At 41.7% G+C, this 24,208-nt stretch overlaps 1 protein-coding gene across 3 annotated transcripts in view; it reads right to left on the bottom strand.

Moving 5' to 3' along the window:
* Khdrbs3 (KH RNA binding domain containing, signal transduction associated 3) overlaps positions 1-24,208 on the bottom strand; it is a 158,591-nt gene that overhangs the window by 83,470 nt on the left and 50,913 nt on the right. For all 3 annotated transcript variants that reach the window (XR_003834967.1, XM_029469898.1, XM_029469899.1), the window contains exons 2-3: positions 19,496-19,614; positions 1,613-1,729 (exon numbers count right to left, since the gene is read on the bottom strand). Coding sequence is in view for 2 of the 3 variants with exons in the window: in XM_029469898.1 (XP_029325758.1) it covers positions 1,613-1,729; positions 19,496-19,614 (236 nt within the window). In the remaining variant the exon portion in view is untranslated. The remainder of the gene's footprint in view (positions 1-1,612; positions 1,730-19,495; positions 19,615-24,208) is intronic.

Raw genomic sequence — 24,208 nt, 5'->3', positions numbered from 1 at the left:
GATATTCAGGATCCCATTTACTGTGCGGACAGCCAGCCACATTTTATGACTGTGTTTGTATAGGCATACATGATCGGGTGAGACCTGGGGCCCTCACTTCTTTCCTTCTCTATACTGTTAAGCATTAACGGGCCTTCTGCTCAAGAACCTCTCTTGCTAACAAGCATCCCTGCCATTTACCTGACAGCCAAGCAGCTTTATGAGACAATGAATTAGTGCATCAGCAAATGTTGAGTGTTTTCCTACAAGACACACATCATTTCTAACTGACTAATATATAGTTTCATTCCCAGATAATGCCAACACAGAAGAGCAGTCACACCTGATGACACGCGAAGCTAACTTGTCTGCTGGGTTAGTTCCACACTGACACTGGAAACACTCGTAATTTCTACCCAAAAGTTTTTGGGGGCCTGGAACCTAAATCTTACAGCTTTGTGTGAGCTTGTTTTCTACTTTCATTATTGCTGCTGGCAGAGACACACGGGTTCACCCAATGCTAACTAATAACTAATAACATAGCTGATTCTGCTGGATAAACCAGATAACGACCCAAGTTTCTGACATGTACAACAGGGAAAATGTTATCTATCTATCAATCATATTTCCTATGAATGCCACCGAGTAGAGGCAGACCAACTTTGCTTAAGAGGCAATACTTGCTTCATTTAAGGAACTTTACATCTAAAACTCACTGTCTAATGTTTCAGAATGGATGATTCGGGAATGTGGAGTTGGTTCTCAGTACTGGAAATCTCTCACAGTAAGAGATGTGACAACCAAGAACAATGCAGGAGGCACTGTTCCATGAAAACTCCTCTCACAAGTGGAAGTAACTAATCAAAAAAGTAACTCAATATTTTTTAAAATAATTTTTAACTTCTCAAAACAACAGGGCACACAACACCGATACCTCTATGTAGGGTAATTTTTTTAGAACATGAAGCAATTATTAAAACATTTAAAGTCATCTTTTAATGTGATAAAATGAGTATTACAAATCCAGGGCCGAAAAAAAGAGGTCAATGTACCCACGCTGTATGCCACGACCAAGCATGGACCACCTGATGGCCGGAAGGAGTTGTGAGAAATGCATTATTGAGCCACATTCTCCTTGAGTACTGTGAAGTGTCTGACAAACACAGCCATAGCACTGGGCCGGGAAATGGTAGACCACAGTCATATGTGGTCTGCTGTGGACCATAGATCCTCATGTAACATTTGGAGGTAGATAAAAGATCTATACAGGAAAAACACCCCAAAGGAACTAATTTAAAACACAATGGTGAGGAACTCTAGGTAACCTTTCTTTCTGTTCACTACAAAAGGTAACAGGCTGCATTCAGAATAAACAATGTAAGCACTACTGTTTGATTTGTTACATGAATCTTAAATAGCTAAGATAGTATCTGTTTTGGAACTGGCCAGAGAAATTCAGTCTTCTATAGAGCATCAAAGTGTATTTACACCTCATGTGCCAATTCCCTCTAATTCCGTTTGAGCTTCTAGTCAGCTCTGAGATCCCAGGCATTAACACAGCAGACAACAAACAGACATAACAGACATAGCAGCGCATGGCCGACAAGGTCACCGCTGTCCATGGCCATATTACCTTTGCCTTGTCTCTCATGGAACCTTTGCCAAGGATGGACATTTTTGTCAACGTTTCTTCTTGTAAGCGCTTCAGGGAATTGCCACGTGGACCCAAAAGCTTCCCCACAAAGTTGAACTAGGAAAAACAAACCGGCCATATTTGTAACATTCAAATCTTAACAGTACTTTACCAGCCTTGAATATGGGGAAACAATGCCCAACACCACTCAAGGATAATAAGTATTTAGGTTCCTGCTATATAAATCACACCATGATATTTTCCAGACCACATAAAGTGATGCCAAAAATGTAAAATTTAAAACGGTATCCTTTTTTACTAGCCATTTCAGTGATTACGAATTTCCTATTATTGCTAAGCAAGGCTAAGATTAGCATACAGGTGAGGAAAATGATACAGGGATCCTGGAACTGGACACGTGGATTCTCGTGCTTTGTCAGCATTCAGATTTAGTTACTGACCCAATGAATGGACTGATGTGAATTCTGACCCAAGTGAATTCTCAGTCCAGGATGGAAAATAAATCACAACAAAACAACTCACTTTCAAAATAACTACATGTAGGAATGCAGGGAGCGCATGTAACAAGGTATCTGTGGTTTCTGATTTAATAAGCAGGGAGGAAGTGAGTTGCTGAGCACACAGCCTCTGAGATCAGGCTGCCGTGGTTTACACTGGGCAAGCATCCCATCCTCTAAGTGCTTGGTTCGCTCTCCTGTACAGCAGACAGGAGGATAGGAGCCAGGCTCGTAGGGTCATTGTGAGGACTGGGTGGTTCAGTGAGAAAAAGTCATTCTTACTTACAATAAATATTTAGCATATCACACACATGCAGGAAACACCCTGTACAAAGAAATTATAACAAGAAATGTTGAATACGTCTCTAAAGCTTTCCTGTAATTAATATTTCTGTCTGCAAACCAGAAACGAGCAGGTCATCATTTCTCTTTGGAAAGGTTTCTCAGTCCACACTCAGGACAGCCTCTGCTGTCTTAGTGGTCTACACCATCCATGGCTGTTGCTGTTTTAAGGAAGGTATGGTCTTAGCAGTTGTTCTAACTATGGCAATTCAAGTGACTTTCCTTGATATCACCTAACACTTGAAAAATCAAAATGGGATTCTTCATATGCATTATTAATTTTATTGGTCTTCAATCAAAATTCAAGCAGTTTTCACTTCCACATGGAAGAATTAGTTCAGTAAGGCATCAGCAACCCAACCCACCCGTCTCTGCCTGTCCTTGCTACCCACTCTATGCATCATCTTAGATGTTTCTATTGTTTGAACAGTGGCTCTCCTGATCAGGATCACCAAGTTTCTCTTATGTTTTCCTGACTTGACTTTTTGGATGGTGCAACCCCATTCCACATATAGTGCTGATTCTTTCTATAACAAAGTTTTCTCCTTTTAACATTTTTACCCATCTCTTTCATCCACTCCTCTCAAATTCATGAACTCTAGTATTGTTACACCTGTCTTTCCATCTATCCATCCATTCATCCACCCACCCACCCACTCATCCACACAGACACAATCTGCTAAATTCATTTAAACACTGTTGATATGGAACCATGTTTAGCTTTGTACTAGGGATTAAATAATCTACCAGGGGTTCACCACAGGAGAAGACTCAGTCTTCCTCTCGAGCTGCCTATAGTTAGTTAGTTCTTCATCCATGATGGAACCTTGTGAGATTTTCCCTATCAAGGATGGCATGGTAACTGGTGTTATCACTGCTCAGGTCTTGTAACCATTTTGTTAATATTTCATGTATGCAGCTTCCCTGCATGTCTATTAAATCCTATCTTGCAGATGGAGTCTTGGTTTTCTCACAGTCTTACCACCTCCCTTTCCTTATTGTTATTCCCTAAGCATTAAGAGTGGAGACTACATTGTAGATGAGTCAACTGACACAGGGCTCTCTACAGTTGTTTATTCTCTTCATTTTGACCAGTTGTAGCTCTCTATAGCAGCAGTTATGTACTGCAAAAAAAAAAAAAAAAAAAAAAAGATTGCTTGATGAGGGGTGAGAGCCACTTACTTGTGGGCATATGGACAAGTTCTTAGAATGCAGTTAGAAATTATACTGGTTTGTGTGGGAAAGTGGGTGTAGTAGATTTGCTTCCAGGGTCCATGACCTTACCAGCCATGGGTAACAATCGACCAGGTTTACTATAAGCATAAATTACTTCCTACTGACTGGCCTTAAGTCTAACTAGATATGATGACCCTGAAGATAGGTCACTACTGAGTCATTGGAGGTGCCTTTCAAGCCTGCCGTTGCCTTGGTTCTCAGGCTTTACGGCTGGGTGTGATTGTTGGTTGTGTATCTTACTCGGCAGCTAGTGTAGTCGTCTGAGACTGTAAGAGCCAGTCCTCAGAGAAGAGGCTTCCGGGTCAGTTCTAACCCCAACCTTCCAAGTCCTCTGTCCCAAGTGTGTACAGTAGAGTCTATATGTACAAGTTAAGGGAGATAATCAAGAGTAATGGCAACAATCTCTATTATCATGGGAGTCTCTTGGATTCCCCTGATCAACAACTAGAATGGAGGCTTTCCTTGCTGGGCTCTTGGGTTTTTATTAGACAGTCTATGACTCCTAGGAGAACCCCATCACCCTGTATGGTGTAACTCCATTTAAATGACACAAATATATACATTTATGCATGTATGTATATATGTACATATGCATGTGTACATACATGTCTGTACTTTAAAGTAAGGCTATAAAGTGTTTCCCTAAGAAGTCCTCCTTGCCCCACACACTTTCCAACTACCCTTGACATTATTTCTGTCTCCTTCCTATGCCTTCTGTATTACCCTTTCTTCCTTCCTTCTCTGACCCACAATTGAGCCTCCCCACCATAGCATCCATTTCCCCATTCACAGGACCCATGTCTCACTATTCTCTATCCTTGCGGCTCCTCATCATTGTCCCTTTCTATTTTGCTGGGTTCTTCAGTTACTTCAGGTTACATCTCAAGTCTAAATATTTGGAGTAAGATCTAGAAATAAGAAAGAACACGTAGCATGAGTCCTTTCTGAGTCTGGGTCACCAAACTCACTGTAGTATGTTTTCAGTTCTACCCATTCACCTGCAAATTTCATAGTTATATTTCCCTCGACAGCTAAATAGAATTGCATTGTCTATGTTCCAAATCTTCACCATCCACTCATCTCCACTGCAATAGTCCCTTTCTGGGCTCCTGCAATGGCTTTTAAAAATACAGTCTCTCCTTACTAAATTCAGGGTTCAATTTAGTATGGCAACTATGTCTGCAAGACAGATAGTACAAACTCATGCATTTCAGCATTCCTTTCTCCATTAAGTCAACATGTGCCGAATAAATTCATTTGCTCATCTGCATTAAAAATCTATTTCTAGAAGCAATGGTTTTTTTTCCAGATGCCAATGAATTATACAGACACACACACACACACAGACACGCACAAGCACACGCATACGCACATGCACACACAAACACACTGAAAACAGGCAAAGTCCCACAATCACTAGGATGGCAAATGGAGACAGTAATTGTTTCCCTACAGAGAGTGGATGTGAGCTGCAGCAGTCATGATCTTCACTGATGAAGGCCAACTGCCTTTCTACACATGTGATGTGAAAAATTTCCCCTGGGACTGTTATATCCAAACCTCAAGAACATGTAGGGCTTCTGTTAAAAGGTTTCCCTTAATTGGGTACTTACCAAAAGTTCGCTAACCCAACGCATGAATCTTACTGACTCTAATTCAGCACCCAGAACTGACTCTGACTGTTTTACCATCACAGTTTCAAAAGTGTTCTTCTTCAGAGCTCCAAGACAAGCAAGGGGCACCACCTCTCTGTAGCTCAGCAGCTCAAGTCTACAGACTGACTTTTCCCAGGGTACTGGTCAGAGCTGTGTGTGCTGCTTTATATACAGTATCTGTACAGAGAGTATGCTGTTTAAGGAACTGATTAATTAAATTCTAGTAAGTTCACCTGGAATATGCTTAAGTCTGTCCATATTTCTTTAGAGCTATAGTAACTAACCATTTGCCAGCTATATCCAAGCATACATAACCATTTGAGGCCTCTCTCTTCCCTCCTTCCTTCCATGGACAGAGAGGGCTCTTTTTGAAAGAGAACGTTGACAACAGGTCTCAGGTCAGAGTACAGTGGTGTCACTGGGCCTTAGATCCTATGTCCTAGTGTTTAGCATTGGCTGTGGAAGAGCTTCCTCATAGAACCAGCAAAGCTAGAGCCACCGCAGCACAGCACAGCCTAAGCAGCTTGGCTGGAAAGAAAGTTATTATTGCTGTGAAAATGGAAACACAGCTGTACTTGCTCCAAATTTATACATTATCCCAGGAAAACTCTAACCCCACAACATCCCTGGCACACACACAAAGCCATGGCACAAATGCATCTGAGATAGCATGAGAGTCTAATTCAGACACTGAATTATACAGATTGACATTTTATCATTCTATCCCCAGAGCCCATAGGGAAGGAAGGGGAGAATACTTAATCTACAACTTCCTGATGAGCTGGGGACAAGTGCAAAGCAGTCAGTCACTCCTGAGATACACCCACATCATTCACCTCCAGGAAGAACAGATACTGAGTGGGAACAGAAGAGCCCACTGCCAGTACTGAGGTCTACCAGATGACAAGTGAGGCTTGCCTTCCGATGTTTATTACGAGTCAGAGACAGAGAGCAATCACTGATGGCTTCTGGCACAGTTAGGCATGGGCTGTGTTGTGAGTCCCATGTCTCAGTGAGAAGGCATGGGCACAGGCAAGCCCTCAGACATGAAGGAGCTTCTCCGACCAGAATCATCAGGGGGACAATATAGAAGGAGAAGTGGGTGAACAGAGTCAGTGACTGCTGGGGAGAACAAAGGACAGACACAGCCAGCCAGGCCTCTGCCCATCACCAGGGGTCCAGAAATGATTTCCCATTGGATTTTGGTCACCGTCCAGAATCTTTCCACACTGATATGAATTTGATGTTTTAAGAATGGCAAATGCATGGAAAGAATGAATGTTGTGTAAACCCAATGCCATGTGCAGTAGCCTAGGCCCTCCTTGGAGCTCCTGGACTGTCTACAGGGCCCCATCCACTTTTCTACAACACTCTTGACATCCTAAAGCCACTGACTCTTACGCTTCTTGCTATGCCAGCCAAAACTGTTTAAAGATGTTTCTGTGGACTCTTGGTACTACAGAACATATTGTATTCAACTCCTGAAATCTCCATGCCCAGTCTGCTTCCTAACCCTCTATATACTGCTAAAAACAAGCCAACCCTAAAGCAATAATGTAATAATCTTAGGACCAGGAACCTGAGCACCTACCTATCTCTTATTGTTTATGTTGGGAAAGCAACAACTATATCAGAAAAGCTATAAAACATAGAAACACTCTTTTGGATAGGAAATTGAAAAAAAAAACATTCAAAACCACAAGTTTCTGTCATTGGAGTTGATGTTCAGAGGGACAGCAGTCGCATAACATGTAAAAGGTCTTGGGTTTGATCACTGAAAGCACAAAACAAACAAAAATTTAAAACCATAAGTGTGCCTCCAAAGTTAAGAGTCCTGCTTGCTCTAAGCTGTTCCACGGTGTGTCTAACAATGGTCTCCAGGCTGTGTCTTGCCTTGAATGGCTCCATTTTGAGCCATGTGCTGAGAGAATAACTAACTACATATTGCTTGTGGCAACAAACAACCATCTTTTGTCTCAAGTAAACCACAGGCCAGACTGATGGCTAAGGTGGTCACACAAGGGAAGCATTGCCACCTATAGATTACAACGTATAGTCAGCAGTCACTGACCATATCATAACATCCAAACCTGAACACAGCAGACCAAGGATGGATGCACGACCATATCAAAGGAGAACCTGAATACCTGCCTTATGCTGTCTATGCTTAGAAAGCCACGTCTTTCTCAGCCTGTGGTCAATTCTCTAGATATACACGGTAGAAGGAAAGAGTTCCAAAAGCCTTCTTTTGATCTTCACAATTGCATGCACTAACACCACACACACACACACAAATGTAGCTTCAAAACTTAACTAAAAAGACTTAAAGGCACAGAGTATGATCGGCCTGTGCTAGAACAAAGCAGTAGCCATGTACCCTTCAACACACCATCCAAACACACATCCACCTTGCCTTGCCCGTTCTGTGTGCATCTCCAGCAATGCTTATCTGTTCCCCTACAGACACGTGCCCAAGCATCCGTATCAGCTCTTCGGGTGCCTTTTGTAATCTTGAGCCCCATCTCTTCTTCAACAATCCCTCTGCCATTCTGCAACATCATTCTGCATAACTATATGAAGTTAGCATTAGAAATGGGCACTAGAATAAAGAGGTGAGGGTCACCAGTGGCCACAGAGTTGAGCAGGAGCAGAAGCAGTTGGTGACCTGAAGCTTACGCACTAACTAACTTACAAGTTTCTGGTATATTTCCCCACAGCAGTTGCTTATACTAGCACTTGCTAGCTCTGATGCCCTTTGGTTCTTTAGGATTGGAATGGGTAGTTGTGACCACCACAGATGGGTACTGGGACCAGAACTCAAGTCTCAGGAAGAACAGCAAACACTCCTATGCACTGAGCCATCTCTGTAGTCTCAGTATATTTTAAATGGAACTAAATAATTTGATCCAAACACACTTATATACACTATGAGACTCTGTTCTATTATAGATATTCAAACCTTTTCTAAGACATGGACGTTAAGGAGAAACAATACAAACTTAGACAGGAATCAGTTTCCGCCTAACCTTAATGACTTTACTAAATAAACTAGGAGGGCTCTATTTTACTATTATCTGGATCAATTTTGCTACATCCAAACCACTACAAATTTAACAGTGTCCAACAATAGCCATTTTATTTATTTGCTCTCTAGTCAAAAGTTACAAATGAGGGAAAGGGCCATCTGGGTCATTTGCTGTTTGCTATAACAAACGGTATGAGTTTGGGTGGTTTTCAAAGGATAGAGGTTCTGGATGCTGGATGTTTGAGATCAGGCAGCTGCACTTGAAAAGGGGCCATTCCTGCACACCAACATTGCAAGAACACAGAAGGAAAGCAGACAGGAGCCTGCTGAAGAATCCAGCTATTCAAAAAACCGACTCCCCTGGTAACTAACCCAGCCCAGAATTCACTCTTTGCTAAAGATCTCATCACCTTTTGTAGGGACCTACCTTGCAACACTGCCAGGAAAAGAAAAATCCATTTTCCACATGGGTCTCAGAAGAGACAAACCACATTGAAAGTGGGAGGCAAGAGACACTGGCAAAGCCTGACTCAACAGCCAGGTTCAGAGGGTAAGCAGATTCACTTCTGTGAGGTCAGTTTCCCTTTGCTCACAATCAGTGCTGGCTGGATAGATGCCCCAGTGAGGGTGAATCCAGGGTGGGGAAGTGGGAGTGGGTGGGTGGAGGAACACCCTCATAGAAGCAGGGAGAGGAAGGATGTGATAGGGTGTTTCTGGGAGGGAGGGAAACCGGGAAAGGGGATAACATTTGAACTGTAATATAAATAAAGAAAATATCCAATTTAAAAAAAAAAAGAAAGAAAAGAAGAAGCATTAAGGATATTTCTAAACCACACACAAAAGGAGATCTTATAAAATCTTAATGTGTATTTAAAATTCTTTAAGTGAATACATATTGCAGAACAATATAAAACAATTAAGGTACAGTATCAGACAGTGTAAATATATTCTCTAAAGGTGAGGCTGAATTATATTCAAGAACAAGATGAGTCAGGTAATTTTTAAATATTTGAGCACAGTTTAAAGTACACATTGTAAATGAATTTAAGCCCCAAGAAACTGAGAGACTATAGAGCAGGCAGAAGCAGGCCCATTGGGAACACTGTGTGGGGGTAGCCACCACAAACACCTGCTTATCACCACTTCATGAACACCCAGGCCCTTCACCTCCCACAGATGAAGGCCTATGAGCATACACATTTACCTCTGTACATTTAAAATGTCACTGCTCTTCAAGCACGGGTTGAAAAATCAGTGGTAACAAAGGGGGTAGGACTCACCCAGAACAAACTAGATGCAGAGATAGCCTCTAGTGGGGAAACTCTTTCCACATGTCCACTGTACCTAAACTCTCTCTCCAAATAACCTCCCATCACTTCTTCAAATCCTGACCCACCACCTCTCTTACATTAGTTCACCCTTTAGCCTATATTATTTGGTTAAATGAATGCTTTCCAACTGACAAAATTATAAGTTCTCTGAGACTAAAGTATAACCCACTTAGATTTTCTATCTTTCCTGCATAATGGCTTCTCAGTAAATACTTACAAAATTAAAGCTTATTTTCCTCTCCAACTTAATGATATTGTTTAACAATTTATGTCAACTTTCTTTGCTATAGAGACTATAGTAACCTATGTAAGCTGCCAATAACTTATTATTTAAATGTCTTAATTTTCCTAGTAAATATAACTATTGTTGGAGTAGACTGCAGCCCTGAGCCTGTGAATGGGAGAGTCCAATGTACTGAGACATTAGCAAATCTTAAAATAATAATAATAATAATAATAATGTCAGTGGAGCTTACAAGTAACTTTTCCTGATTATATGAGCAGGGAGCAAAGATATGGACAGCAATGTGCACGTGATATATAGCACTTTAGAGACTACTATCTTATTTATTTTCATCGCTGCTTAATCGACATTAGATTTGCCAGCAAAAGATGAAAGATAGCTAGACATTTTTAATCCAGAAAATCAGAGATGATACCCATCTGATTAAAGATGAAGAACATTAATTGCAGGATTTAAAATCAAAGGCAAGAAATTGATACGGATAAAGAGATTCTTAGAACAGTGTAGCTGAGGGACAGCAGCCTTCTCAAACAAATCCTGACAAGAAAATTCAGAGAGAGGAAGGGGAGTCAAGGTAGGAAGCAAATGCCTGGTACTTGAGGGGAAGTGGGATGGGGGTTAATGAGCTCGTATAGAGTAGGCAAAAAGGATGCCATTGGGCACAGACACTTTAGACTGTAGGACTTTCTGTTCACTGAAATGAAGAAAAGCAAAACCACAGGAAAAGATCCAAACAGTCCAGAATTGCCTATGGAGCTCAGTTACAGCCATCAAGCCTACCCCGGTACACCCACAGGGAGCAGCCAACAAGGGGTCTGGCAGGACATTTAGAGAAAAGCTGACATGCTAAGAGCTAATAAACACTGGAGGTAACCACTCGGCCAAGTCCCACTAGTTCCTAACACAAATTTCTTTCCATCTGCAAAGAAACTTCTCAGCGCAAACACTTTGTGTGCCTTGTGTTGTGCAGTTATGGAGAGATTACTTGTTTGGTGGATTTCCAAGTTTAGTTCACAGTAGAAACTACATTGGACAAAGAGAAGCTTGTGGTACAGGTATATTGCCTTTGCCTCTCCATCTCCATGTGTGTCTCTGTTTCTTGGCCCCACAGGGTGAGCTGCTCTGTTTTGCTCTGCTCGCCTCTGCTCTGCTCTGCTCGCCTCTGCTCTGCTCTGCTCGCCTCTGCTCTGCTCTGCTCACCTCTGTCTGCTCTGTTGTGCCCATCAGGATGGATGGAAATCTCTGCAGCAGTGTCTCAAATCCTCATCCCTACAGCCCTGGGCGCTGATTTCATCCCAGCCCTACAAATTCTAATACAGACAAGGATGGAATCAGCATCTTAATGAGAAGCCTGGGGTTCCACATTCACTGCCTCAGCCATGACTGCCACGGTATAGAAATGACTCACGTGCCCATCCATTAAGGATTTTACAAATCTGAAATACGTACAGTGAAGCATTAAAAAATTCACATGACTGTGACAGCATTGGTGAACATGAGGAGATTTATACCAAATAAAATAAGCCAGATACAAATCACAGCATTATCTGTGTGGAATCTAAAAGAGATGAGTGGGGAAAAGGCAAGAAAGGGGAGAGGCTAGCACTGGTTAAAGTTCCTGGTTAGCACTGGTTAACCAGGAGGAATTAGGCTATGCAATCAACTGTAGAGCAAGGTGATATAATTACCAATGGATGGACCAAAATAATTAGAAGGGAGGATGTACGAAATGATAGATGTCTAAAGTGATAGTGAGTTGGTTGGATGTGATCCTAACACTGCATTCCCATGCATTTTAAAGAATCACACTGTATGGCTGCGTGTGGAGTACCATGTCGTGCCTGCTCAGGCCTGGGGCTCATCATCAGGTCCAAAAACTTAAAGTCATAGAAACTGTACGTTCCCCAAAAGTAAATTAACTCTGACTTAAAGAAGAAGAAATGATTATCTGCAAGCACTGCCATCTTATTTCTACAGGTGAGCTATTAGTTTGAAACCTAAAACAAATGATCCTCTGGGGAGAGAGCTGTCTCTGAAAATCCACCAGGGGCTACAGAAAAGGCAAGTTTTAAAGTACTGACATGTCGTCATACATTCACCAGCTGGAAAAGCTAAACCAGCAACTTCCAGGGTGTGAACCACTGAGAAGCTGGGGTTGCAAAGGCCTGTAAGGTTCTCCAAGGGAGAAGGGAAGGAAGAAAGCCAGTCACTGTTAAGACAGGAAGCTTAGCGAAAACACCGAGCAGACGTGGCTTATGGCTTCCTGATCTCAAAGATCCTTACCCCATGCACGCTGTGAAAATAGCAACCACCTTGCATGGCCAACACACAAGACTATATATAGATTTTTAATAAGAATTTTTTAAATCTCAAACTGCAATGACAGTTAGAATACCAATAGATGTTTAAAACAGTTATACCAATAGATGTTTAAACAGGATTCAGTTGATATCCCTGGGAGGCCTGCACTTTTCTGAAAGGAAACAGAGGAGTGGCTGGGCGTGGAGGCGGGTTACAGTCGGGATGTAATATATGAGACAAGAATAAAGAATAAATGTTTCCAATTGCTATTTATCTTTTTATGCTAACTGCCCCTAATAAAAGTTTATTTAATATTCTAAAGTGGAGGGATGAAAAAGAATTCCCCTTCTTTTTTGTCTCATTTTGGAGGTTTCATTAATCCACAGCTGGCCCAAATCAAAATTAGTAATTAAAAACATTCTAGAAATAAACCATTCAGGAGTTCTAAGTAGCTTTTGTACTGCATATTATTATAATCCCTCAATTTTGTTAGTTATTGTTGTTTATTACTGACTGTGCCTGATCTCCAAGCCAAACTTTCCCTAGGTGCACGCATCTGCTTAAGGAAAACATAATCTATATAAGCTGAGCACTCTGCCAGCTCAGGCCCCAGAATACCCTGCCATGCACAGCCAACTGTGTAGCCAGAGAACTACACACGAAGACATAACTCAGTAACTCAACATTATAACTCCATTTTTTTGGCATGGTCTCCAGCATTCGCTTCGACCTGAGACTGCATCTGCCATGCTTCCTGACACAGAACCCACATCCTCTAAGACAGCTCAAAAGTCACTCTAGTCTAGAAATGTGCAGTTTCATTAGCCTAAGTGAACCCATTAACCAATCCCTTCACATCTGCTATTAAAAGCTGCGTATCTTGTTGAATTAATCTTCCTAACCAAATGAAATGGCTTGTGATTTCCCAAATACGTCTGACCTACATAGCATGCCCTCATGTTGGAAGGAACCACCAAATGTCCACCTTTCTGACTTGTAATCCTGACCAGCTGACGTCAGCAAGAGATAACATGCTTAAAGCAGCATTCCTTAAACATGTCAAAATGACCCTCCCATCCTTTGAAAGCCAGGTGTGTTCTGAGCATTAAACAGTCATCTGGATTCTCCACTCAAGTGAGCTTGAGGCCAATAACAAAATCCTAATCACTGTCGTTTTACCATAAAAATGTGGCTCAGAAAAGAGCCTCCCATATCAAACCTCAGACCAGTCAACAGAAGAAAATGATGAACTGATGGCTCCTTATTAACTAGAATCCTGGCCCTTACTGAATCCTGCTCTTACTGAAGCAGCTCAAAGCCCACAGGCAGCACCAACTCAGCAAGACACTGTACTGTCCCCACAGCTACTCCCATGGGTCAGTCCTCAACTGTCCTCTGGTTGACAGCTGGCACTGGCAGGAGGGCTTCTACAGCACACACACACACACACACACACACACACACACTATAGAAAATGGCTAGGTGATGCTGATGGAGATATACAGCCTGCCCCAGATACTGTAAACAAATGTGGTGTGAGTGGACCTGTTACAGAAATTACATGTCTCCCCATCTTATCACAGCTGATACTGAAAAGGAATATTTGAGATCCCGAGATTCTGGATATATGTATTAGATCACATAAGAACTTATATACAACAAAGTATCAATTTCAGATTAGTTATCATATTGCAGGATATATAACTCTGGAATATTAAGTGAGTGGCTATGTTTGCTCATCTTTCCATCTACTTTGTACTGGGCACAAAGAATCCATGCAAGAGGTTTACCTGTGCCATTTCTGCTCAGTAATTTGCCCATGCAGTGGCCATAACTCACTTTCTTTTTATATATAAATGTATCTACCTATGTGTTTTTGAGTAAACATGATCACAATGTGATACCTACAGGGATCAACCATAAAATGCCCAAGTTTGAACAAAATATCAAGTCAACTATTGTGGGCCCTGGATAGTGACAGAAACCAGGCAGATTCTGAAATACAGCCAAAACCTGAAACAAACAGCCGGGAATAAATGCACGGAGTTTAGAGCTTTTACACCTGAGAAGCAAGAAGTGAAGTAACCACGGTACTAAAATACAAAGGAATGAGCCCAGAAAGGGTTAGAACAGAAGACCTGCCAAGGTCTTAGACTGCCCCTAAACCATATCCCCTGGCATTAGATGTAAAGTAAAGCCTTAGAAAAGAACTCAACTCATTACCAGTTTACAGTCTGAATATAATCCAGTTAATTAGCTATCAGCAAGGCATCGGTGTCCTTCAGAGAACTCTAACAGAACTGAGGACTGCCAGAATATACATTTATAGTGTCCAGGACACAATCCAAAATTACTCAACATGACAGACAATACAACTCTGCACCACAATAAGATAGTCCAGCCTAAAACAATGAGATGAAAATGACTTCAGAAGTGAAAGATCAAGAGTTCCCACATTGGTTTTAACTGTACTCAATGACATAACGGAAAGTAACACCTGGAGGGCTGGAGACCTGGCATACCCCCAGAAACCAAGAAAAGCTGGGAACAGCAGTCTCCATCAGCAATCCACAGACATGGGAAGCAGAGACAGAAAGTCCCCTCCAGCCTGTGTGCTAGAGTATGAGCTGTGACCCCTCAAAAGAGCCAGCCTGTCTCAGACCAAAGTCAAAGGCCAGAACCCACACCTAAGGTTGTCCTCTGAATTCCACACACACACATTCATTAAGAGGCCCCATCTTACACACACACACACACACACACACACACACTATTTAAATAGATCTATAACCCTATAACCCGTATGGAAATAGAAGCAGTAATTAAGTTTCCCAAACAAACAAACAGTCCAGTTACAGACAATTTGAGGGCAGAATTCTACCAGACTTTTAAATAAGACCTAATATTAATACACCTCAAATTATTCCCCAAAACAGAAACAGAAGGAACATTTCCAAATTTATTTTATGAGGCCACAGACATCCTAACTGACATACCACACAATATTCATCAAAAAAAGAATTACAGACCAATTTCCATCATGAACATTGATGCAAAATTACTCAATAAAATACAAACAAATGAAATCCAAGAACACATTTAAAAACATCATCCACCATGATCAAGTGGGCTTCTTCACCCCAGAGACTCATGGTGGTCCAACATATGAAAATCCAGCAATGTAATTCACCATATAAATGAACTAAAAGGTAAAAAAACAAAAACAAAAACATGATCATCTCATTCAATGCTGGAAAAGCCTTTGACAAAATACAACACCCTTCATAGTAAATGTCTTGGAGAGATCAGGAATATAATGGGCATACCCAAACATAATAAAGGCAATTTACAGCAAGCTGATAGCCAACATCAAATTAAATAGAGAGAAAATCAAAGTAATTCCATTAAAATCAAGAACAAGAAAAGGACTGTCCACCTTCTCCCTATCTATTCAATAGAGTACTTGAAGTTTTAGCTAGAGCAATAAGATAACTGAAGGGAATAAAAATTGGAAAGGAAAAGCCAAATTATCACTATTTGCAGATGATATTATCATATACATAAGTGACATCAATAGTTCTACCAGGGACCTCCAACAGCTGATAAAAAACTTCAGCAAAGTGGCTGGATATATGATTACCTCAAAAAAAAAAAGTCAGTAGTCCTCCTCTACACAAAGAATAAACAGGCTGAGAAAGAAATTAGGGAAACAACACCCTTCTCAATAGTCACAAATAATATTAACTATCTTGAGATAACTCTAACCAAACAAGTGAAAGACTTGCATGCAAAACCTTCAAAGTCTTTGAAGAAGGAAATCAAAGATGTCAGAGGATGGAACAATCACACCTGCTCATGGCTTGGTCGGATTAGCATAGTGAAAATGCCCATCTTACTGAAAGCAATCTGCAAATTCACACAATCCCCATCAAAATGAACTGATTTTTGCTAACAACCTTCAATGAGATAAAATGCTGGTGTTTTAAGAAATGCCAGCCACCCTCAGGACTAAGACTGAAGTGTCAGGTACAATGTAAAGGCCTGGCACTGTCTGCAGCAGGCATCTTGGTTGGCATCCGTACTGCAGGCATCTCTGCCCAAGTGCTTCCCAAGAGTGAGCATACTTTTTTTTTTTAACTTTAGCACTAGTTTGTATTTGTGGAATCATAGCAATTAGACTGAAAGTTTTGACCACTCACAAGTCTAAGAAAAAGTCATATAGACTACCTTACATTTTAAAGGGCTAATATAATTTTAAGACTGGCTTAATCTGCTTATTAAGTAGCCTTCCCACATTATAAAAATGCAGTATATTACCTGTGACAAAAGTAGGTAGCAGGTATGGCAGGGAGAGTTCACAGGAATATCTGCATTCTATCCTAACTATACACAAACATCAGAGACAGGTGTGTGCAACAGAATACTGACTGGGAGAAGCAAGAATGTGAAATTAAAAGCTCATATAAAGTTGTTCTTATAAACTTCACCAATAAATGTAAAGCAGTGGTGAGAGATAAAAGAATCACACGTGTTTCTCTTTGAGAAGTAAAGGGTTGCCACCTCACCACTTGTGTTGAGTATTTCATCAGAAATATAAATAAGAAGCAAAGCGTCTTTATAGTTAGTGTGATTATGAAACTAAAGATCTTAACAGAGCTATCAAACAACTTTATAAAATTAGTAATATAGCAAAAGAAAGAAAAAATGGACAATAAAGAGAACAAATGGTGTGTTACAAACTCAGACAATAAGCAGCTTAAAATCCAATTTCTGATAGTGAGTAACCATGAATATTCAGACAGGCACAGATGACGTGTACCAAGAAGGTAAGCAATGCTGTTGAGAAGAATCTGAGCATCTCTACAGGAACGGACAGCCACCCCACACTCAGACACGGGAGCGTAAGATCTGGGAAGATGGCACAGTACCCAGTGCCACCAAAAGACACAACCCAAGCGCAGCCAGAGCACAGCAGGTCACTGTGTAGAGATCCATGAAAGAATTCGTAAATTTATATGGAACTGCAAAAGACCCAGAACATATGTAAGTAATCCTGAAAAAAGAAGGTCAAAACTGGAGCAATTTTAAATTCCTGGCTCTCCATAAAAAGCTTCAGCAGAAACGACTGTGGTCCTGGCAGAAGATCCATAAGTGCATCAATGGAACAGAACAAGCAAGTAGGCCTCACTTCCTCAGCCATTTCATTGCCAGCAAAAGTACTAAAGTTGACTCTTGCCTCATTCCACCTTCTGTGGTTGCAACAACATCCTTCAACAGAGGTAACCTATAATGAGTGGAAGTTTATTGGCTAAGCGTTCTGTAGGCTGAGCCATCCAAGAGCAGAGTACTGGAATTTGCAATTTGGGGAGTTTTGTTTTGTTTTGTTTTGTTTTAATTAATCCACATTCCAAACCTACCCAACCATCTTTGTGTCTGCCTTCGCCCCTGCTAATTTAAAACTCTTCAAAACCAATTTGTACTCAGGAAATACTCTTGGTAGTGTGGCTTTCCACTGGAGAATGGCCACCTTACCATTTTGAGGGGATTCAATCTTCTGTTCAACATGGCTGCCAACATCCCACACAGAGAGCAAGCGCACTAGTTTAGGTCACTCTTCCGCCTCGTTTTCTTTTTATTTTACTTCAGTATGTGTGTAAGTCACATGTCCACAGGTGTTTGGGGAGTGATTAATGTCTGTTGTCTTCCTCAGTTGCTTTCCACTTAGATTTTAAGACAGGATCTCTTAGAAAAGCCACAGCTCATTATTTTGGCTGGACTAGCTGGCTTCCTGTATCCACCCAACCACTGATATAGTTACAAAGTGCCGCTATGGAAGCCTTTACATAGGGGCTGGAGACCTGAACAAGAGGCAGTATACCTAAGCAACAAACACTGTACCCCCTGAGTCATTTTCCTTTTATAAGCAGCACCTGTCATCAATGTGACACTCTCCTTCATGAACTGTCTAATTCTAGCTCCTTCCAAAGGTCCCACCTCCAAATGTGATTGACAGAAAAGTTGAGGGTTAAGTTTCCTACAGAGGGATTGCTGGAGGACACATTTAACCTCTAATTTACAATTTACAAAACCCATTTGAGATTCACCACCACCGTCAATGTAAAAGCTAAAATGATAATTGAAGAAGTTCTCATAAGAAAAGGAGAATGTATTTACAATTTATTAGTGATTTTAATTTTTTTCTGAAAATGATCAAGATTTAAGTTTATTGAAGGATATAATGTAAAACAAAATATTTAAAAAATTAGAGACTCCTCAAAGTAAGATTCTATCAAAATACAGTAAGCCACAGACTGAGCTGAACATTTCTAAATGCAAGCTTGAAAAAGGACTTGTACCTAGACCATGTAAATAGTTCCTCCCAGTCAGCCATCAATATACATGTAACCAAGAGATAGATGGGTCAAACAAGTTGTGACCTTTATAACAGGGGACACAAACATACAATGCTATTACTCATCAGGAAAATGTAAGCTAACAACACAAGAAAAGATCAATACAACACAATGTGTAATAATAACAAAACCTTGACAGCAGGACACACTGCAGAAGAGATGTGGCACAGGCAGGCCCAATCCAAACACTTTACCTATGAACACATTACCATGTGCAACCACTTTGGGGGTGGTGGGGAAGGAAGAAAAAGAACAGGAATTCTTTGAAAAATTGAACATAGCTTCATTTCAGTACTTGGCATTTGGCCAGACAAATGAGACTACCTGTCACAAAACGCCTTGTAATAAAACACTCATACAATGTAATGTATACCATGCAACCGAAAACCATCTAAACTAGCTCTGGGACACTGGGTAATGAAGACTGCAACACAAAGAAATGAACAATGGTATAAAGACAGCATTGTCTGTCTAAACCACAGACAGACACCAGAAATAAAGTTCATGGCAACAGGGGTTTCTCAAGCATCCATAAGCATGCGCCCAATGTTGTTCTACGCATCTCACATAAACGACTTCAGTTCTGAACCACTCATTTTACATGAGGAAATCTTAGAGAAAGGCAGGCTATGCATGGCTAGTATGATATAAATATATTTCTTATGACTCCACAATTTATTCTGGAGACAAGCAAACGATTCAAATCACCTCATTCACCAAAAGTTTTAGCTTCAAGTGTGTGAAGGCCAGGGCCCTTAATTCCAGGGTCTGCTCCTGGACTCGGGGTAACAGCAGTGCACAGCTCCCGCCCGCCTTACCTTGGGAAACTGCTTCACAGGAATCAGCACCTTCTGTCCCAGCTTCATGTTCTTGTTTATCACCACGTCGATGTACTTCTCTTCCTCCTTGCCTTCTCCCTTTTGAAACTTTTCTATTTCTGTGGAGACAAAAAGATATCCATGAAGCATGTGACTCAGAACTGCAGGTGTGGAGCCAGGCTAGCTCTACTGTGGGAGGAACTCAAATGAAGACTGTTAAATTAGCACGGTGGTTTTTTTTTTTTCAAGTAATGACAGATCTATTTTACCAAGGAAATCTTCATAAATGAAAAATGCACAAAGTATGGCTTTCAAGGCAGCCCTCAGCTAATGAAGGTAAAATGGACAACCACAAATCAATCATCATCATCATCTTCTTCATCACCATCATCACCATCTCCCCTGTCCTGTTCTCGTACAGTGTTACACAGCACCAGTATGCTACCTAATTGCTGCCCTTGCCTGGCGTTCTACAGCTAGTACTATCGAGAATTGGATCCAAGACACAGCATCTGAAGAGCAGGGGGACAGGAGAGAGGTTAGAGGAGGAAAGGGAGGGGGAAATAATGTAATTATATTTTATTTTAATTTTTGTAATTTTAACAATTGTTTCTAAGTTGACTTGACAAACATAGATGACCTGCTGTCAGCGGACTCCCCACCTGCAGTCCACCTCCTCACATAGCACCATCCAGTGAAAGTTAATACACTGTCTATGGCAACGCACCCCACTTTTCTGAGATGCCAGAATGATCTCATTTTTTTTCAAGGTTCATCCATCTGAGACTCACTGATTCTCCTTCCTTGGGGACGTAGCAGGAACAAGAAAATTAATCCCTCCTGGCTTGGCCCTCACAGAGCACGTAAAAAGACAACTCTATTACTGTAAGTAGAAAAAAATGGAGGTAGCATCTCTCACCAGAGCCCCAGTTCCTCTACTGTAAAGCCTACTTCCATGAACATCTACTGCCTGCCACCTGCAAGTTTCAGAACCTGGACATCGAATGCACACACACACAGTCTAAGTCTCTCTCTCTCTCTCTGCCCTGAGGAGGAGGCAAGTGCAGTGCATGGGTGTGCAGGTCTTGCTTTAACTCCATCTCGACAGATCATTGGGCACCTGGCTGACAGTAGAGGTCTGATAGTGTCAAGAAATACTTCAACAGAAACTAGACTGGTAGGGGAGGAAAATAGAGAAAGGGAAGACTCATTCAGGCATTTTCCACAATTAAATCCAAAGTTGGAAAATGTCAGGATCAATGGCATAATAAGAGTGTGATAAATTAATTATTTTTAGTCTTCAATAAAAAGCACTGAGTCCTTGGGGTGACCCAGAGGAAGGGTATATGGAAACCTATTGTACAACCCAATTAAAATGTAATTGGAGGAAAGAATAGAACAGGTAACCTGTGACTGAGGAGGGTGACATAGTGGGGGTCAATGGTGTAGTATAAGAGGTGGGGTGAAGAGAAGATGGGTTATCCAAGACTAAGGGTGTATGAAAAAGCCTTATGGAAATCTACTAGAAAGTAGGACATTTTCAAAATATGCTTGGTTTTTGTTTGTTGTTTGTTTGCTTGCTTGCTTGCTTGCTTTTTAAGTAGTAATTCAATCCAGAAAACATAATTAAACAAAAACTGCAGAGGCAGACACAGGACACCTCCCCAGAGCTATCCAAAACAACACAGGCTACACTATTGCTCTTTGCAGCCACCGTAACCACAAAGTATAAAACCCAGCTGCTGAAGACACCAGCCTTGTTGGTCAAAGGACATAAAGAAATCAATTGAAACCCTATGGAGACACTTCCTCCCTCCTGGCTAGCTCTCATTAGGCTCCTGGGAGATAAAAGACATCAGTGGTCTTACCCAGCAATGAACCTTGCAGGATGCAGTACCAACAGGCCAGGAAGATATGTCACTTGTGCAGAAGGGGTGTGACTGTCACAGAATAGTCATCTGCTCTCTGGCTTCTTCTGCTTAACAGGGGGGAACTTTATGCCAAGGACGGTCACACATCTTAGGGTAGAACCTGCTGTGATTTTTCTAAATGGCCATGCTTCAGACTTCCCTCTAAACAGGCCCAGGCAGCTCTCAGCCTCAATCAGAAAGCCTTCTTTTTGAATTGGGCAGCACAGTATTGACATAGGAGACTGAGTATTTAGCCCCAAAATAGGCCTTGTTTATGAAACACCACCCCCAAGTCTCCATGACTCTGGGAAGAGGAGGCAGAAAGCCTGGGAGAGAGAGAGAGAGAAAGGGGGGGGGGTATTGGGTTAGAGATCATTGTTACAAGATAGGATGGGAAATCAAGTATTAAGGGGGTCATGAGTTCCTGGAATGAGTGCATTCAGAACTTATACTTTCACATGAAAGCCATTAGCATGAAGCTCTCATACTGCAAGTTGGCCTTCCTGGAGCTTCTTTCTTGTTAAATAACTGACCTTCAAAATGGGACTCCAGAAAGAATCAGATAAATCAGAGTCATCGGAACAGTTTAATAAAGGCTTAGCCACAAAAGCAGAAGAGATGGTTCAGTGTTTAAGAGCACTTGCTCTTCTTGCAGAGGACCTGAGTTGGGTTTCCAGCTCCCGCATGGTGGCTCACATCCATTCATTATATCAAGTTCAGAGGGAACCCTCACCCTGTCCAGGCATCTGTGGGGCATCCGGTATTCACTCAGAGCACTTAGACCCATACACACAAAACAAGAAAACATAAACTCCAACTAAATCTTTAAAAAAAATCCAACAAAGTTATGGATGATCACAGTCCTAAAAATTAATTTACTAAAGGAATCGGGAGTTTAAAAGGAAGAGGAATGAGGATGCAAGGACAGAGTAGGGTCAGGATTAAGACTTGGAGCTTAGGGAGATAGGAAGGGTGGCAGAGTAGGGGAGACAGGAAGAGGTACTATGGGAGAAGCATTAGAGAAGAGCTTCCACAGAGACAGGGAGAACAACAGGGAAATCAAACACTCAGATGTCCTTCTCCCTACTCCCCATCTTACACTGGTAGCAGAAAGCATATGGTTATGAGCGTGACAATACCCCAGAGGACATACCCACCTTTGAGGCACAGAGTGACAGAAAAGGTGGAATGCAGCAGACATGTAAGAAAGGACTCTGGAAAGAGTCTGATGGCTCCTAACATAGCTCCATTTGGGCTCAGTACACACTGTGCCACACAGCAAAGGCAAGGTGAAACCATGAAGTGGGGAGAAATCCATTTGAGCAATGGCAATTTGATTATGACGACTTTGGTTCATCATGCATGTGGCTGTGGGTTCTCCTTCATTCTAGAGATTTTCATCTCCTACACCATTTTCCAGAGCAGAATACCCATGCTCAGAGCCTGCCTAACGTAGGCTAATGAGGGGGGAATCAGGATTCCAGTGCACATGGTCTAACATTGGAGGCAAAGCCTTTTCTTTTCCTCTTTAGAGAACACACGTGGGTTTTATCTGCTTAAGCATTCCACTTGTGAGTGTGCAGGTCAGTCTTGTGAAGCACATTCTCACTGTTACAGAACACATCAACTTTTCTTCCCCTGGCAAAGATGAAACACTACACCTGTCCGACAACAGTTCCCTGTAGGCCCTTTTCTCTACTGTCTCACTTGTGTGAACACACAAGAGCATCCTGTTGTGATTTGTGTGTGCCATACACTACAATGTCCTCCATGTTCACCCTTGCTGTAATGTGCCATATGTCCCTCTGGCTTCTTTCTGCCATATCTCAAGAGCCGCAGGCCCCTAGGCCTTAGCAGAACTCACACTGTTTAAGAAGCATCATTGAGTCAGCATGCTGACTATAATACCTGCCAACACAGGAAGAAAGGCTAAGTCAATGGTTCCAGGAAAGCCCCTCAGTGTAAAAGGCCCTAAACGTTCTAACCCTGTCCTTTGGCTTCTGTAGTTCTGCTTCTGGAAAACGACAATGGAACAACCAGGATGCACTTCTCATAAGTAAAAGACAGAGCAGTGAGGCTCTGGGCTTCAAGATTTAGGCAAGTTCCCCACACAGCCAAGAGTCAGCAATACACATGTTCTATTCGGATTTACGAGTATCTATGTGTTCTCTAGTGTACTTACCTCACAACGTCAGCTACTGTCAACAACTAACAATTTCTGTCTCCTTTGAGATGAGACTTAACAGTGTTCTCAGAGCTGTAACCTCCAAGTGTCCCCAGGCCCTTTGAATATAGACACATCTGTTCTTCCTCCTTTCCTCTACTGCAATAAGGCTTCCTCTGTGACAAGTGCTGTTTCCCTGTCAGGAGAATCTTGGAATGACAGTCACGACCGTGACTGCCAGTGAGGTTTCAAAGAGGAGCTAAAGGAATTCTGTGTACCATCAAGAATTGATCAACACCCAAACCCAAATGAAAAGGCAAAGAAAGATTCCTCTACTGCAAAGTACCCTATAGAATTAAGTGAAGACAAGGAATTCAACAGAAGCAGTCATGGCACTAAAACAGGCAGGGGCAGCGCCATACAAACAGTCACACCAAGACACAAACGCACGCCAAAGGTGCGAGGGATTCACTCAGAAGGGACTTGCTGCTCTGCGTGCTTCACCCACAACACAACGGAACAATTTGGCCATTTTAAGGAAAAGCAAAAATCAACCCTGTGGCTCAGCACCCACAATGGAAGGAGCGATGGCAAACAGGAATCATCTCTGAGCCCCAAACGCCCCGAATCCAATGCTGG

Source organism: Mus caroli, chromosome 15 (genome assembly GCF_900094665.2).
Source record: "Mus caroli chromosome 15, CAROLI_EIJ_v1.1, whole genome shotgun sequence".
Lineage (NCBI taxonomy): Eukaryota > Metazoa > Chordata > Mammalia > Rodentia > Muridae > Mus > Mus caroli.
This window is presented reverse-complemented; position numbering and strand designations above follow the sequence as displayed.